General features: G+C 46.5%; 1 protein-coding gene across 1 annotated transcript; it reads right to left on the reverse strand.

Moving 5' to 3' along the window:
- Positions 1-3,322: 3,322 nt before the first annotated feature.
- On the reverse strand, positions 3,323-4,652 carry LOC124697715. Its single transcript, XM_047230260.1, has one exon. The coding sequence runs from the start codon at positions 4,389-4,391 to the stop codon at positions 3,390-3,392; it is 1,002 nt and encodes a 333-aa protein (XP_047086216.1). The 5' UTR covers positions 4,392-4,652; the 3' UTR covers positions 3,323-3,389.
- Positions 4,653-19,222: the final 14,570 nt, after the last annotated feature.

Here is a 19,222-nt window from a genome sequence, read left to right on the forward strand (position 1 = left end):
TCATAGGTTTATTTTTTATGATGAATTATGCATGCATACTCATCCAACTAGTTATTGTTACATTTAGTTTGAGTTTATTCTGAATGTTTTGGTCAGAAAATTTTGTGTTAATCAATTATGTACTGTTTAGATTATTATGTTTAGATAATTCAGTGTACGCTATTGTGATGTGATTGTTCTGTTTAGGTTATTACAATAGGGAGTATATATATTTTTAAGTAAAATTGTTTTATGAAGTGTGACTATAATGCCACATCGATAACACTACATAATAGATTAGAATTCGGTGACACCACATAAAAATGACAACCGCGTGTTGGCTTTCGTGGATAGAGATGGTGAAGACTCTCAAGATAGAGCTGACTTAACACTATCTTGATGTAAATATAATGTGGCTTGGCTAATCCCGTTCCTCAACCAGAGCTAACTCAAGGCGTAGACATGTTATTATTTTAATATGTATAAATCATTTTTTATTTATAATTAAGCATATGTACTTCCTATTGTTATTTTTCTAATTGTTGACCCTGGTCAAGAGTATGGCATGTTTTCTTTGGCAATCAACACCAAATATATTCATAGTAACTAATAGTATATGGTAGAGATACACGAGCGGTCTTCAACGATTACAAAAATAATAATTAAAGTCTAAAAAAACACAAGCAAATCTTCGAGGTCTTCTTCCATGACAGTCTTGTACTTTTCTGAAGGAGGATAGCATCTTCCTCTGTGTCTACATCCTTATGTTGAATAGTTGACATGAGATGGGATAAATAGACTTGCTTCAATGGGGATTGGTAATTATAGTCTAGGGTAATTATTTATGCTCTCTTGCCAGGGCAATGAGACATTAACTTGCATGACATTTTTAATGGTACAGGGTTGCTATGGACATGGCAATGTGTAATTGGTCATATCAAAGAGGCCGAGGGGACGGACAAATTATAAGACGGAGGCCAAGCGCGATGCCTTCTCACAAGCGGTCATGGAGATGTTAAAGACACTAGGCCGTGAAGACAAGAAGCTCGCCCTTGAAGAGATCAACACCCATGCCCACAACAGGCTCACTTCTCACCGAGCAGGCCAAACTCATGGCGACCCCATTGACCGAGAAGATGATGATGATGATTTAACTAGAATTATTTAACGTTTGCTATGTGAACATAAAATTATCTAAATTTGCGAGGCCATGGACTAAATGCGGTGCGCCATTGAGGCAGCTGGCAACCGCAAAAGGACACGGGCCGGCGCAAACAAATCGTTCCGGATACTTTCGCTCTCTGAAATACGGCCCACGGTTAGAGGTGGCCCACCCACCTTTAGCTTCACGAGCTACAGGAGTTCCATCGACGTCGCAGTTGGCACCTTGGTTGGTTGTCCCTCGGATCCGCCACGCATACCGTTAGCTCCGGAGCATCCAACGAAATGTCCTCGCTTCAAACCCGATCGATCTAAGCTGATGCGAAAGATGTGGGCTGCACTGCTGCAGCGTCCTGCGAGATTCGGAAATCGGAATCCAACCCTCAGATTAAAACGAACTTGAGAATCCAAGTTTTCTTAGTACCCCGTCCAAAATATCATGAACTCTGATTGACCAACCACATAGCAAATGTGGTCAGTATATACGTCCCCCTTCAATGGTACGGCCGCCCATCGTCGGTCGTCTACCGGCGTGAAGAGCCGGCCAAAACGCGCTTAGTCTTTCTCCAAGATATTACTATATCATATAAATAAGTCTTGGATTGTTGGATGTGCAGTAGGGACAAGGCACAAGGTTATGTGTACGCATGCAGCATGAACAGCGACAGATAATCAGTACTACGACGTGATTCATAAGCTAAACTATGGCGTGCACGCAGGTCCGAGACGACAATGACAGGCTCGTCTCAGCTCCGCACATCCTTGGCTCCAATGGATCAGCCGACCGAAGTCAGCTTTACCAGTTCGCAATCCGATCAGCTTCCAAGGGAGCATGTAAGTCAGCCGAGGTATATATAATCCCGCCTAAGCTATCCAAGTTTACTGAGCCAGCCAGCCAGCCAGCTACGGGGCACTGGGGTTCAGCAATTATCTGTCAGATCTTATGGTGCAGATGGTTCGTAGAGATTTGGGTCCGCTGCAGTGCTACTGAATCCAGTGCTCTTCTCCCCTGATTGCGAGCATTATGAACCTTGCACTTTACAAGACACAACCCACGCAACGGCAAGGCAGCATCAACGCTCAACAGTTGAATGCTTTATCTGCACATGCTGAAAAGAGCCATGGGGGAGGCTGGAGGACAAGGATGCGACCTGCACGATTGGACGGACTTGGCTCCGGAAAGTGACGGGGATGTGCTATCCTCAACATTGCGTCCAACGCACGGATGGCTCGTAGTTGATTTGGGCAACGAACTTGACCGGAGACCCGTTCCGGCTTGCTGGGTGGTCCGGATGTCTGATCGCCCCTGCCAAACCCAAATCATCCTCGATCGATCTCCAAGAGGAAGGCTGCATGCACCTGACTTTTTCTTTCCAGCAATTCGCATGATGAGGAGAAGATAACTTTTTTTCTTTTAAAGAAACATCTATCCAATGCAACCAAGTCAAACACTCTGGTTACTATGTGACAAGTACATATACTGTTATTTTTCACTCATTCTGTCACCCTTTTCTGCCATGAGCAGATTCTTTAAACGGAAGTTACAGTCCTTCCTCGGCGACTCCGCAGATCGCACGCGGCCGAAGAAATTCTTGGCTTCATTACCCAACCAGGCGAGACACCAGGTGAATGCTCCAACCAGTTGAACTGAAACTGGGGGAAGGATTTACTGATGACGACAACCGGACAGCGTACAAGGAGAGAACTGAATCCAACAACTGTCAGAGATCCAGGGAAGCCTCCAAGTACCGGCTTGGAGAAGCAGACGATGATTAGGTCACTGCTTGATCACTATGGACACAAGCGAACATAGTACATTGTTGTTGCTGCTTTGTCCTCTCCGCTTTTCTCAACAAACCCAGCCCCGTCCCACCGAATGCTGACGCCATTAACTCCAGCCGACGATCGACCGTTCATGCAGTAATGCGAAACTGAAACTGCAAGCTAAACATTGCAGTACAGATTCTTTCTGAACGGAAATTCTGGTGGCAGAATGTGCAATGTGATCAACAGGGTCAGAGAAAGCTGCTGAGAATATAGAGAATGTTCTTTCTCTGAAGATTCTTCGACAAAAAACAGAGTGGCTAGCTTCAGGGGGGAACTTTGCAATAAATTTTTTGCATTCCCGTCGTTGTTTTGCATTGTAAATTTGTACATCAATCAAGCAAAAGGTGAGCTAAGAAATACTGTTGCACTTTCTCTTCTTTTTTTTCTACAATTTTTTTTTGTCTGGAAAAAATACCGATGGATCAAACATTGCTGCTGTGGCAGCAGAGGCTGGATTTCCACTGCGACTGCCGCGACTCGGCCCACGCCAAGAATCTGTACACCTTGCCGAAGACGCAGAGGAAGACGAGGCCGGCGACCATGCCGTAGGCCGCCACCCCGACGGCGCCGCCCTCTGCCGACACCCACCCGACGAGGTACACGGCGTCGGCGGCCACGAAGACCCACCCGACGCCCTCGAGCGCGGACCTTGTCCACGCGCTGAGCCGCTCCTCGCCGTAGATCCGGCACACCATCCGGGAGCAGAGCGCGAAGATGATGGCCAGCGCCGTCTTGGACAGCCCCCGGTACCGCATCGCCGTGCCGCCCACCACCAGCGGCTCCATCCGGCAGAGGCAGGACGCGCACTCGCCCGAGAACCGCGACCACCGGAGCGCCTCCAGCCCCGTGTAGTAGGGCAGCACGACGGCGTCCAGGTAGAGGCTGGCGTGCAGCACCCCCGACACGGTGGAGGCCTCCAGCACCGCGTACCGGATGTCGCCGTCCGCCTCGTTCCGGAACGCCAGCGCCGACGCCTGCAGCAGCAGCAGCAATGCCGGGCCCAGCTGCGCCAGCGGGAACACGGCGTTCACGCGCTGACCCTTGGCCAGCGCCAGGAGCACCAGCGGGAGCAGGAACGGGCCCGAGGGGACCAGGTACTTGCGCTTGATCCCTCTCACGCCGGCGGCCCCGCTCCGGACGAGGTCCAGGACCGTGAAGGCCAGCGCGGCGGCGAAGCAGTAGGCGGCGAAGGCGGCGACCAGCGCGCCCACGGCGGAGTGGTAGTCGCCGGGGTAGGAGCTGTCGCAGTAGTAGTGGTAGGGGCAGGTGACGAAGTCCGTGGTCTCCTCCAGCTGCCACCGCGTGCACTTGAGTATCTGCCTCGTCACCGCGTCGCCGCCCAGGCCCAGCAGCTGGGAGGAGGACGTCCACGCCGACGACGACCGGCCCTCCAGAAGCGGCGACAGCATCTGATCATACGACATGGCGCCTTCGGCGGCGCGCGGCTCTGAGCTTAGCTAGCTTAATTAGCTGGTTCTTCTCGGGGGACGGTGGTGCCCGGCCGATCCCCAGCTAGCTAGCTGCTTCTTCGTCTTGGGCTTCTTGTCCTGTTAGCTAATATGCATTCCCGCATTTGTCGCCTTAATGATGGCTTGCTTTCAGAGGCAACTCCTCACCCTCTTCCTCCTCCTCTCCTCACCCTCTCCTTGGATGGATGTTGGTGTGCTGGACTTGTTGCTTCTTGAGGCAGGGACTAGCGAGGGAGTTGGAATCGGATAGGGAAGGTTTAACTGGAGGCTTTGAGGGGTACTTGCCATGCTTGCCCCTCATCTGAAACTTTGAAACGGTATGCAGCATTATGATTATTCAATGGTCTTAAGGGTCATGATAACAGTAGCAACGCATAATTGGAGAAGACTAACAAGGGTGTTTTGGTCATATGGTGGTGATGGTTTGCTGTCATGGTGGTTGGGTTGAGAGGAGAGTAGGCAGGCTGATGGAAGAAGGATGGAAGGATTGTTTGACTTTGTTTGTAATGCATTGGTAGGCCAGCAAGGAAGACAACATTTGGGTGTACGTAGTACCTGGCTGTTAGCGGTAGTTAAAGTTTGTTGGGAGCTTATATTTTCTCAGAGTGTTTGTTGGGGGATTTGGTGAGAAGAAGAGACTAGTTTGCATGCATCATTGAACATGCATGATTATCAATTTAGCATCTAGCTACCTCGTCTTGGACGCACACGTTAACGTATAGAACTTCTGGTTCTTCAGCTTATTAAAGGTTCATGTGGATGCTCTTTCTCCAGCTTTTCCGAGAGGTTTACACCGGCAGATGAAGAAATTATGGTGGCGTCATTTAGGATTCTTCCAAGGCATCAACAATCATGAAACGAAAAAAAGGCTCTTGACCTTAATAAAAGGTTTATATGTTGGATGCTCTAGTTCCTCAGATTCCAAGAGGTTTTATACAGGCAGATGGAGAAAATATGAATGTTATCATTTAATATTCTTCCAATGCATCATCGATCATGATCGTTATCTAAAACAAAAAAGAAAGGCATCATCAGGATACATATCTTTTATCCACCATCGATCAGGAATTGGGCGCTCCTTTGTTTACGACTTGTTTGTCTCTGCTGGAATTATTTGGTAGGTGCTCACAACTCACAAAGCCAGGTAGGCCATGATACTTTTGCGAGATGAAGCAGAGTTGTGGTCTCCCAGTCTAACCTTTGTGCTCTGCATGTCTCTGTTGAAACGACTGTTGCATGTAATTTTCTACACCTAACCAGCCGGTCCTGTATGGCAGCGCCGAAGCTACAGTATTTGATATACTCAAAGGGAGATCAGACCATAGGTGACCAACTGCTCAATTGGATATTGTGGCGGGCATGGGCATGCATCATGTGCAAGAGTGCTTTTACTTGTTTAATAAACCTCCTAAAGCTTTGTTGCTCTCTCCTTATCTTCTTGCCAAACATGTGATGATGCACCAGGAAAATGGATAAATATAGGCTGGCAATGGCATGGCAGCTGATGTGCAGGCTTTAGAATACTTCTCAGCCTATAGATCATCCGTTCACCCAGGCTTCAACAACAGTGAGTTAACATTGAAGGAACAGAGATCTGAAACCCTATAGCAAGCCAGAAAACATTGGACCCTGTCTCTGAAAGAGACTGAATATGTATTGTGAAACATGTTGCTTGCAAGGGCCGTACAACGGAGAATGTTTCAACATCAGAAAGAGTCGGCTAGCAGAGCCAAGATATACGACTAGCTTCCTCTAGTTAAACCATTAATTGGCCAAGTCTGCTTTGCGCATCACGCTGCAGTGGCGGGCGATTTAGGACCAGCTATACGTAGACGTCAATCAGTGTAGGTGGGAGCAGCCTTCACGAGTCGATATCTGCTACGAGAAGACGCCCTTTTGGACCATTCCTGGGAGGCTAATCTATCCCAAATCATGACAGTATGGTAGGCCTAAACTTCTTGTTAGCATTAACAGCCAGCTTACGATGTTTCCATACTCAACAACCTTAGGTAAGGTGGCTCTATTCAAAATACAATATACTCAGGCGGGGCCTAAGAAGAGCTGGTGTATTTTGTTAAGGCAATGCTTGAATAGACCTCTAAAGTACACATAGAACATTGAAAAACCAATATATTTTGGATGTTTGTCTTGTTTCTTTTGCTGGCCAGGACGCGGTTCTAATCCAATCTTGTGTTGGTCGTACTAGAAGGAAATGCCCAAATGGAAATACATTCTTTATAGCTGCTCAATGATTGTCAACTTGTCATAGTCACCGCGATACCAACATGCCTTAAAACGTTTTTTCCTTTTTGAATCGCAGACAAAAGAAAACACCTCATATCTGCCAGAGTTAACTAAAACGAATATTCTCTTTGCTACCCTTTGCTTGCCAATTGAAGCTGACTCGTCCAATTGCTTCTCCAGGCATGGTGAAAGTGTATCCCCTTTCCCAGTCGGTGATGAGATATTTTTGAGCGACGGGAATCGACAACACGATGCATCTATAGTTAGGTTTCAGACCTGAAAGATACATCCACTTCATGCGTTATTGGGGGCAGGTGAATCTAGCAGCCTACTAATCCGGGACGCTGATCTAACAGATGAAAGCAACATCGGCAAAGGCTTTGAAGGTTGAAGCAACCAAAGGCCTCATGGTGGTGACTGGTGACAGTATCTGTTTGGTAGGAGTAGGTAATAGGGACGTCCATGATACAGTCAGGGTCCGGGGATGAGGACAAGAGGGCGAGGCAAGGAAGGATGCGTCGCCCGGTTCATGTCACCAGCTTGTGTGGTGTGTGGAGTTTGGGAATTGCTCTGGTCCATTATACATGATGGAATCATGAGGTGACTGAACCTCTAAAGTCTTGACATCCCTGCACCAGAAAGTCCTAAATGAGGGGATCTGCACTAGGATTCCTGATCTCATTGTGGATGGTTGATGGCACGTACGAATTGTGATGTGCCTAGACCTTGTAGTAAGAGCCACGAGTGGCCTGATGGTTGGATCAGAGTAACAGGCATGATCATGGGAAATTTGATACTTTTGCCTGAAAAGCCTCTCCAAAGTAAGATGTTATTTTAAAGAAACAAATATAGCATAATACTTTTTTAGGTGATCAATCATATGTTCCCCATTAGAGGTGCTCTAGGATAATGCCCAGTGATCCACGTGTTTCACAACCCTTTTTGCTAAAATACTGCCGGTACGGTGTAGCTCTCCTCGCCGACCTTCCAGGCTCATACTACTCACCGCTCATATGGCTTAGCAGCCGCTAACTAGATGGAACATGAAGCTCCGGAAGGGGAACCCAGCAGGCAAACAATATGCCAAACTAAATAGTAGTAGTAGTTACAAGTACCATCACCATCCCGAAAGAAAATGAAATGTTGTGTCCTAAATTAGTCAAAGAAGAATCTATCCATACAGCTAGGGTCATGCTTGAAACATAAAATAATTTAGTTCTGCAACTACTCCAATCATAGTCATATAATTTTACGTAGGTAGCACATGCCACGTCTAGACGATATAAGATGATGACAGATGAATATATGCAAGGAAAATATCGACAAGAACATCCACACATTCAAAGCTTTCACCAATATTTTTGGCGCTGCAATTTTCTTTTTGAACAGCTCTAACAATTAACTGTCCAAAACCACTTTTCATGTACAAGAACAAGGTTATTCTTTCACAATACAGGCCTCGTAGCTGCTCTTAGAAAACTTGTACAAACTTTCCTAATGTTGGCAAACTCTACGGTGGTTCAAGATTAAATTTCCACTAAGCACTAATATTTTATTGAATGAATATGCCTAAGCAACACTAGGAGATAATGGATAACTCGTTGGGCTACATGATCAATTAAAGAGTAAACTGGAATTTTTCTTGGTACATTCCAAGGAACCTTAGGACTAAAGGAAATTGAACCAATTTGAAATGTAGGACCCGAAGGAAATGAGACTGGAACTCCTGACAGATGAAGGACTTGCACTCTTTTATGCTATGCAGGATGCTAGACAATCTGCAGCTCTGGTAGTTCATCTTTGTCCTACCCATGCTTTTGCGGAAGAGAGAATTCAGAACTTCTGAAATCCAAGGAAGGGTATGTAATATGAGAGATGTACACACATAGGAGATAGGACATAATTAAACAGGTGTACCATGGACCATATAACAATTTTGTCAGCGCTAGTTGGTGTCTATTACATCCTACGATGGTAAGTAAGATTCTAATACTTGACCCTGCTGTGGTGATGTAAATAAACAAGAAGGAACATGAAGTAATGTACAAACATCTCAGAATATACCTTTCCAGCTCCATGCGGCCCTCAGATATAAAAGTTGACCTGAAATGCTGAATGCATGTTGATTCAATTGGTCATTAACCAAGTTTTAAGGCTTGTAAATTTGTAATACAACTATTGAAACTCTATGAGTTCATATAAGATGTTACCCCAATATCCTCTTTCGAATACTTATCATCTGAATTCTAGAAGATTATAAACAGATCATTCCATCACAAATTGATTCTTTCTTACTTGTTAGTATTAATGTTGGCAATGACTTAAGACTCATGTAGGTAAATTAAGAAAATATGTCATCTCTCATTGTAGTTCATCTCCACGTGTAATAGTTTGCAATCTTGATCTTCGTTAATTGCCATATGCCGCTAATAAACTGTCGGAGTGCAAATTTCTAGACTACATGTTATCTAGACTTAGTCTATACTCATCCATGTGTATATCTAGGGCCATGGACCGCCCCTATCCTCCCATTTAGTTAGGATCTCTAACGATCACTACCGCATTTATTCAGTGTATACATGTAACCCCTGTATACTGTTATTACCAATGAACCACAACACCGATCGATGTAGCAAAAGTGGCGGATCTATAACACCAAGCACAATGATCTTGTTTGAGTCCCTGAGGGATTTCTCTAGGAGAAGACTGGAGAGGAATAAGATGGAGCTTCAAAACCAGAGGGTTGTTTAAAATAAACCATCTTGGAGAGATGACCATGAAGCAAAGCGTTTTTTACATCGAGTTAATGAATAGGCCAATGGAAAGAGAGGATGATATAAATGGTGCTAGAATTAACGATGGGCCTACAGGTTTCATTGTAATCAATGCCATGTTCCTGAGAGAAGCCACAAACAACCAATCTAGCTTTGTAACGAGATAGATATATCTTGGAATCAGTAAAAAAAACATTTTCTAGTAACAACATAAGCGATCATATGACGGAGGAGTGTCATAGAGAGCTTCATGTGGTGTGAGAAGATTGAGAAGTTTGGTGGATGGATATTTAGTAGAAAATTGGTTGTGTTGAGTGCTTCAGCCCAAAAACAAGAAGGCATAGAGGGCTGGTTTTGGTTTGATAATGTTTGAATGACATCATTTGTAGTCTGTATGATTTTACAGGGTGCTAGAAACATGCGAGTGGGGAGATCGCCAAATTCTTTGACATTGTCACATTGAATGGCGGCAATAACACCATCAAAATGAGTACGTACAAAGGAATGAAAGTTAGATAGTGTGATATGACCGTCACATTTGAGACAGTGAAAAACTCCACATAAAATGAGTGAAATCATCAAAAACAATAAGATAATATTTCTTATCCGAATTGCTAGAGAGTGGAGCAGTCCATAAAGTATGACTAGTTGAATTTTTGAAGGGTAAACAAAAGTGTTTGCCAAGCTAACAAGCTTGAAACAAATTATCTAAATTATTACATGGAAAAAAACATTTATTGAAACTAGATGAAACGCTAGGGTGGCCTAAACGGTGATGCCAGAGGTCCTTGGTGGGTGATGTAGCCGAAAGAGCGTAGCTTTATGGTGGAGACGTCATGGGGGAAGATGGGGTAGAGGTCGTCTCTACTGTCGCATATGATAAGAACTTCCTTGATCCTAAGATCCTCGATGGAGACGCCGAAGGGGTAGAATTCCATGAAAAGGAGATTCTCATTTGTGAATCAACCCGTACGAATAGATCGTGAATAATTTGAGGTGCAACAAGGATATTTCAAAGAGGCAATGGACGAGAAAAGGAATGCGGATTAGAGTTGCCGACATGAGTTATGGGGATAGTACTCCAAGGACTACTAAAATCGGATCAAAAAGAATTAGTAGGTCTAAGATTATTGAAAGTTCCTTTGGTGGACTTGAAGTGAGCAGAAGCGCCTGAATCAGTAATCCATCCTCCCTAGTGCTGTAGCGACATGTCGTTGAACGCATTGATTAGTGCAGAATGATGAAAACTGTTGCACTGGCTCAGTGTGTGGCTCAGTGTCTGTGTGTCTGTGCAGTGGCTGTCATGCTGGGCTCGCTGGCCGAAATATCTAGTGTTGTAGGCGACTTAAAATATGGGGCATCACAGCATCCCATATGTTGCAGGGTTGGCGGTAGAACGTGGTATTGTACGGGGGTGAAGTCGGCGAAGGGAGCGAGTGGTGGCCGTGACCCGAGGATACCTGGCGCCATGCTAGGCCGCCACTAGTGAACGTGACCGACCATTGTACCAGCCGTGTTTGCTATAGCACTTGCGCTTCTGGTTCCCTGGTTGGGAGAGGGGGAGCCTAGCGAGCTGTACGGGCCTTGGCTATCGTGGGAGCCATGCTGGGTTAAAGGAGAGCAGCGCCGAGGTGGGGCTCAACGTGTTGGACTTGGTCACCTGCATCTCATCCATGGCGAGTTTGTTGACGATGGCGGCGAAGGTGATTGTATAGCGGCCTCGTTCTCGATCAGATTTACCCGTCGTCTCATGGTGGGCTTGGAGGCCATAGACAGGTTGGAAGAGAAGGGTGTGGTCAATGCGTAGCCAACGCCACGCAGCGCATCGGAGATGGCCTTGAGGCGGGCACAATAGGTGCCGAAAGGCTGATCGAGTTTCTACGGAATATCGCTTCCACGGTCGCCCAGATGTCGCGGGCAGAGGCAGTCGGGGACAACACCGTGCCATCGTGCTCGGGCATTATCGTGCATAGAGCCACAACTTGACGATGATGTCGATGGAAAACCACCAAGGGTCCTCCCGCGGCAAACCACAACACGACATATAGGTCCAGCAGAAGGTGACGAGCTGAATCTCGATGTGCACATGCCATAGGCCATAGGAGTCACACTGGAGGTCGAGTGTTTCTTCGATGATCCACTAAATTAGATTAGGCTAAGGGAGCAGGGGGCTCGTCGAAGAAACACTCGACCTCCAGCGCGAGATGCTTCTCGTCATCTTCCATGTGCTAGACCATGTCACCGAGAGCGTTGTGGCGCACCTAGAGGATCCCTAGCGGTTCCCGATGGACATCATCGTCAAGTCGTGGCTCTATGCCACGATCACGCCCGAGCTCGGTGGCATGTTGTCGTCCCCGATCGTCTCCGCCCGCGACATCTCGGCGGCCCTGGAAGCGATCTTCCGCAGCAATAGCATGGCCCAGGCCATGAATCTGACGGACGAGTTCCACCTGACGAAGCAGCTCGATTAGCCTCTCAGCAATTACCACGCCGCCTCAAGGACGTCACCAATGTGCAACATGAGCTACCCTCTGTCAACCCACACCCTTCTCCTCCAACTTGTCTACAGCCTCCACGCTGATCCAAAACGAGGCCGCTGCAATCACTTGCCCCGCCGCCATCGGCAAACTCTCCATGGATGAGATGCATGGACCATGTCAACAAATCGAGCCCCACCTAGGCGTTGCTCTCCTTCAACCGTCCGCCCGCCCTACTGGTCACCCAAGGTGGCCTGTCTCCCCCTCTCCTAACTAGGGGAACCAAAAGCACAAGCGCTACAACAACCACGGTGGGTACAATAACAACACGTCGGCTCATCCATGGACAGATATATGGCAGGCATGGCCGGTTACCTTCACCATGCGGACGTGGCCTGGCATGGTGCCATGCATCGTCGGGTCACGGCCGCCACCGCTATGCAGCCCTTCACCGCCTTCACCCCATCCAATAATAGGCTTTATCGCCAACGTTGCAATGTACAGGATGACGCCGCCGACACCTCAGTTCGTGATTCCTCGCATTTTTGGTCGCCGGCAAGACCACCTATTCCGGCCTGCTAGCTCAGCATGACGACCACTGCACTAAGGCAAGGCAACTGTTTTCAGTAGTTTGCATTGATCAATGCGCTTAACGACATGGTCCTACAACACTAGGGAGGATGGATCGCTGATTCATATCCACCGCAATCACTCTAAACCATCATAGACCTATTAAATCGTTTCATCCGGTTTTTGGTGGTAATCACAGTACTTTTTCCATAACTCATGTCGGCAACTTAAAACTACATTCCTTTTCTCGCCCATTGCATCTTCGTAATATCCTTGTTGCACCTCAAATTATTCATGATCTTTTACCTGTACGTCGATTCACAACCGAGAATCTCCTTTACATGGAATTCGATCCCTTCGGCGTCTCCATCAAGGATCTCAAGACCAAGGAAGTTCTTCTTAGATGCGACAGAAGAGGTGAGCTCTACCACATCTTTCCCACAGTGTCTTCAGGACGAATCTATGCTCTTCCGGTTACATCACCCCACAAGGACATGTGGCATCGCCGTTTAGGCCACCCCGGCATTTCATCTAGTTTAAATAAAAGTTTTCCATGTAATAATTTAGATCAATTGTGTTAAGCTTGCCAGCTTGGCAAACACATTCATTTACCCTTAAAAAATCAACTAGTCATACTTTTGCTGCCTTTCAATTAATCCATTGTGATTTATGGACTGCTCCACACTCTAGCAATTCGGGTATGAAATATTATCTTATTGTTGTTGATGATCTCACTCATTTTATGTCGAGTTTCCACTTCGTCTGAAATCAGCGTGTATGTCACACTATCTAACTTTAATGCCTTTGTACGTAGTCATTTTGATGGTGTCATTGTCACCATTCAATGTGATAACGACAAAGAATTCCACAATCTCCCCACTCGCATGTTTCTAGCACCCTATGGAACCATTCTTCGTTTCTCTTGTCCCTATACCTCGCCTCAAATGACTACAAATGTTGTCATTCGAACATTATTAACCCATGCCTCTATGCCTTCTCGTTTTTTGGGCAGAAGCACTCCACAACCAGTTTTCTTGTAAATATTATGCATGCCGATTGACATGTCCACTGTTATCTCTTGTGACAACATCTCTGTTGTAATGTATACCCGTCGGCCAGCCTTGTACAACACCGTTGTATGAAGCATACTGCAGGTTGACATTCACTCTGCCTGGGCCAAGTTCAGGTTGGCGAGGTCCGTCTCCTTCATGTTCCTACGAGCTCAAAGTTCGCAGATGTATTCACCAAGGGACTTGCTATACGTTATCTAGACTTAGTCTGTACTTATCCATGTGTATAGCTAGGGCCATGCAACGCATCTATCCTGTTTAACTAGGATCTCGATCACTGCCACATGTATTCAGTCTATATATGTAACTACTATCAATGAAATACTATCAATTGCAGCCCCCTACATTAAGCTAATTATGTTTTTTATTAAGTTTGCTACACTAATTAATAATGATGTGCAAGTAAGACAACAGAACTACAGCACTAACAGTAGTAGAGACATGAATTTATGATACCTCCACATTTTCAACACCGTCTTCATCAGTGCAAATCCTGTTTGGAATGCCCTGGCGGCCTGCACTGTTTCTGGTTTTATTACCATAACCAGTAATGGGGCACCCAACTCTTATTGTAACCTCTCGCAAAGCTGTCTATCGCTTTGAACTCTTGCTAGAGCTTTCCCACAGAACTTGTACCTGTAGGATGGTAACAACAACGCAGCATTAGGCAATCTCGATTTCCTGGAAATACCACACGGCATCTTCCAGAATAATATGTGATAAATAAACCACAGATGGATATTTAGCAAAAAAGCAATTGTACAACCATGTATTGTACAAAGGAAATTGAGGCGTTCAAAGTTCAAACAACAAAACATCTAATCTGATGCACAAAAGAAATTCAGTAAACCAGGCAGGATCATCAATGTTTATGCTGAAGCTGACAACATATTTCCTAAACAAAAGACTTAACCTCCAACCTGTAATTTGCATGATTCTATTGCAAGTGCCATGAATAAGAGCAAACCTAGTTATGCCAGGCAACGCAAACATAAGGCTGGTTATGATACTGTACTGCAGCGAGCGTAATTTCCAAAGTATCTTGAGAAATAGTAATATGTAGTCTTATGGAGTATGCTGCTACTTCTCATGATGTTCTTCTCTTGCACTACCAAATCTCATTTTTACAAAACCTCACTGGGCACATTGAATTTATGCAACGAACAGGAAAACCGGATGATGCTTCTATGAACTAATGAAGAGGAATGTTGCTCATGACTGTATGTAGACACGTAAACAGTAACAACGCACTAGATTGGCAATACAGACTACGGCTAAACGGTACTATAGCCAGCTACTTCAGTAAAACCTGACACTGGACGTCCATTGGGACAGCTGAGGAGACCTAAGCAGACATCACGATATAGAATAATTTCTGAATACACCGAAGAAATCAGGAAGGAACCACAACGGCGTCGAGATCGACGTCGGCATTCCGTAGAACACCTTGTGGGGGTATAGAATTGTGTACTCACATTACCGTGCTACCTTGTACGGTTGCCGCGAAGGTGAGCAATCTCCGCGGCAGTGGCGAGGAGGTGGTGGCGCTGGTGTTGGTGCAGTCTCGTGATCCTGGCGGCCATTGGCCTCTCGTGTTTACTTGCGGGAGGGGAAGAAGAATGACGGGGATATGTTCCACGACTGAAAACTGCTCGGGAAGGAAAGATCACCGCCTCTGTTCCGGTAGGATCAAATGGACGACCAGATCGCCCACCCATGACTGATCCGTTCTCCGCCTAACTGACCCCCGACTGATTCGCTCCGCCTCCCCAGCTCCCATCGCGCCGCCTCTCTTCTCACCACTACCAGCCCCATCCGCACTGTCAGCTCCTTCCACGGCAACCGACGATCCGTTCCAAGCGGTCAAATGGTAACCGGCCTCAAGCTCCTGCGGCGCCAACCGCCGATCGTGGAGCTCATCTTGGCGGTTACCTCTAAGAAAGTTACAAAAATTTATTAGGAGAGAGATTTGGTGTATGTGGAGGACATCAGTGATTTCTTTTGAAAAAAAAATTAAAAATCATATTTTCAAGTTTGGAAAAATCTGACAATAAATTATGATGTAGCTAGTATTGTATCCCATAAACGTGTAAACTTTCAACTTGTAAATAATGTGTATTTTGAGCTAGAAAACAAATATGTGGATCTGAGTATTAGAGTATAGTGATTTAAATCTCCAAAAAAAAATCAGACTGTTATTTTTGTGTTATTTTTGTGTAGCTCAGAAAACAAAATATTTGTAACTGAGATTTTGTACGTTAGTGGGATACATCATCAGCTCCTTTTAGAATTTTATTAGTACATTTTTTTAAACACATAAATATGATTTTTTTTATTTTTTTAATATGATGAGAGCATGCCCGGGATTAAAAATAACTTTTCATCCTAGCGGTCTCCTATTGCCTCATGTCCTACCTATTCTCGTATCAGCAAGGCGGCGCCACTGCAGTACGCGGTCACCATGTTTTGGGTTCCCCTCCTCGTCGCCGTCGATTGGGTCATGGCCACTCCAACCCCACCAGTCCAATCGCACCTACTTGACCACGGAGAATAGGCGCTACGTGTTGCGAAAGAAGCCAGAGGGTGCAATCCTCCAGGTCGCCAACATACACCATCGATTGTGCGCGACTTCCAAGTCCAGATCATCCTCCGCTTATAAGATGTTTTAGATATTTTTGAAGTAAACTCAATAAAAATAAAAATGAGTGAACCTATAGGATAGCTAAAACGTCATACATTTTTGTACTCATTTCTGTACTGAGGGAGTAGTTTGAATTTCTCCTATATGAAATTGTGAACCATGGGTTCGATCCACTAGTAGAAAATAGGTCTTGTTTTGAAACTGAAAGCTGCTACTTTTAATCTCTGAAACTACAGTAAACGTATGTTCTCAATTTACAAATGCTCTAGAACTTTTGTTTCTCTGATTAACTGCAGATGTACATCATGTAGGAGTTTATTGTTTCCTAAAGTTTAGTACCAGTGCATACATAGTCGAGTCAGGGTTGACTAAGACCACTGGCACAATTGAACCAAGGGGAATACTTGATTCTGCTATTGTTAGTATAGGGCTGGTCTGATTGTTGCATGCGTGCCTTGCCTGCTTGCAAATCTGAACCGCGGACCATCCATGTGCAAATAGTTAAAATGGATCTTTTTATTCGAAATTCACCATCAAACAAACAAAGGCTTTTAGGATTCAGAGAAATCGTACTCATGTGCCACAACCCACTTTACATATGGTGTATCTTGCCATATACAAAAGCTTTGTTGAGGTGCACATCTGAACTTGTAACCAGCTCTGTACTCCTACTGGTGAAAGTGAAGCCTGCTAGTTCTGAAATGGTAGTGAAAGTGAACCCTGCTAGTTCTGGAAATGAGCATCTGGTACACATGAGTACATGACTAGTACTCCTGGTAGTTATTCAGAGATGTAGGTATATTCAGCTCAGTTTACACTTGAAAGTTTTCTGGCATATTAAATCTTGACTATACTCTATATAGGTACTCTTGATGTGGACTTGTATACCCTCCGGAGTCAGGGGATAGTTCGGATTCAGGTGGCCATGAGGAATGTTTCTGTTTTGGAGAAAGATAAGTCTAAAGACAGGCCACCATGCTTAGAGGTCCTGGTAATCGAGTAATAAGCTTAAGTGTGGATGTCCTTTTTGTCATTGGCATGACCATTCGTTTGAGTCAGCTCATCTCCACCTATAGACAGCGCAATTATTCCGTTACCCTTTTGGCTAAAGAGCAGAACTAAGAATTGAGCACGCGGTTGTTCTTTAACCGGGTCAGTTCGTCGGTGTTGGTACGGATGTTATGGCCTCATACTGGCTCGTCTACAGCTTAACGGGTATAGATTTCGGTTTCGTCGGGAGGCTCCGGAGTATAAGCCGGATCCTCGGTTTCGACCTTTCTTCTGGAAGGGCGACGATGATGATGATGCGTCTCATGGTTTTGAGGATGAGGGGTTTGATGATCCTGCGGCGGATATGGCACCAGGGTCCTCACACATGGAGGTCGATGGCCATGCACCTAGGACCTCATCTGACACAGCTTCGGTACCGGTTACTCAGGTGGCTTTGACCCCGTTTAACCACTCGCCGAGGACAGACAGGGGGCGGGAGATTGTGGCTCGAGCCATGACGGTGTCGCCGCATTTGGTGGCCACTCCGCCGTCTACGACCAGGGCGTCTTCTCCGTCTCGCGTCCGGACTTTTATGCAGGGGAGGACTCGTCCCGCTTCGTCGTCTACACCGGTGGGTAGTCCCTCAGTTGTTCCCGCTCCGTCTTCTACCTCAGCTCAGACGGAGAGGGTACAGCCGAGGACTTCCCCTTCTTCGGCGGTGGACACGGCGGCCCCGGGGCAGCAGCTGGCCGCGACTACTCCGACGGAGCAGCAGGAGCGTGACGTCGGTTCAGAGGGGCAGCAGCAGCCGGCCGGTGGTTCCGTGCCTTTGCAGCAGCTGGCCTTTGGACCGGCGGGGCGGTTGCAGCAGGAGCCGGCCCAGGGCCTGGCGATGCAGCAGTTGCCATGCGCTCGCCCTGGACGCAGCGACGACATGACGGGGGCATCGCCGGCCCAGCTGCACTCTCCGGCGGTGGTGCAGGCCGGGTTGGGGAGGAGCCCCAGCCCATCTTCCACGCCCCTTCGTCCGGGGGGCAGCGGCGTCGCGGTCGGGCTCGGTGCGGGGGCTTCTTCGCCGGCTACCCCCGTACCGTCTACTACATCTTCGCTGTCGGGCTCGGTGCCTGCTTCACCACGTTTGAGCCCGTCTCCGCCTGCTGCCGCACCGCAGCCTCAGCCCACGGTTCCTCCACCGGTTGTTCAGCCGACGGTGAGGAGGAGTGGGAGGTATGCGGTGGCGGAGGATGGCGCGGGGGTCACGGATGAAGACGTGATGCAGAGAGCTATGCGGCGCAAGGCGGAGTTGAACCTCGACACGGCAGGTACTAAACAAACAGCCAAGTCGTTTACCTCTTTTTCGGATACTCGGATTTCTTCTAATTTATGTAAATTAGGGGTCTCGTTGGGTAGTCGGTCTGATGAGATTTTAGCATCGGCTAATGTGTTGAGACAAACGGAGCTTGACCGTTTAACGGTTGCTTCAAATGGATCCACTGAGCCTCGCCACTTCTATTGTAGACGATGATGATGATGATGACATCCTAGATGGTCAGCTTCTCTCGGCTATAGTTGGGAGTGTTACAGAGGTCGATTTAGAACACTCAGAGCTTAGTTCTGTTTATGATCTAAATGCTTCTGCACGTGGTTCTCGATCGTCCGCTGGTAAGAAGTCTCGTAGATATGGCAAAAATACTAAATCTAAAATAGTTTCTCGATGAATGGCATGTTTCGGAATAGCAGAGGTCTTGGTGACTTGGCTAAACATTCTCACATTGCCGATGGTTGTAGAGATTATGATTTAGATTTTATTGCTATATCTGAGACGGGTAGGCGAAAATTCTCACAGAGTTTCCTCGACCGTTTATCAGGCGGGATTAACTTTCAGTGGTATTCTCGCCCGCCTCGTGGCAGATCTGGGGGTATTTTACTTGGCGTCCGTATAGACACCATGACCGTTTTAGCTAGTTCCGATGGCGAGTATCACATTAAACTCGATATTCAGAACAAAGCAGATGGTTTC

This window comes from Lolium rigidum, chromosome 3 (genome assembly GCF_022539505.1).
Source record: "Lolium rigidum isolate FL_2022 chromosome 3, APGP_CSIRO_Lrig_0.1, whole genome shotgun sequence".
Lineage (NCBI taxonomy): Eukaryota > Viridiplantae > Streptophyta > Magnoliopsida > Poales > Poaceae > Lolium > Lolium rigidum.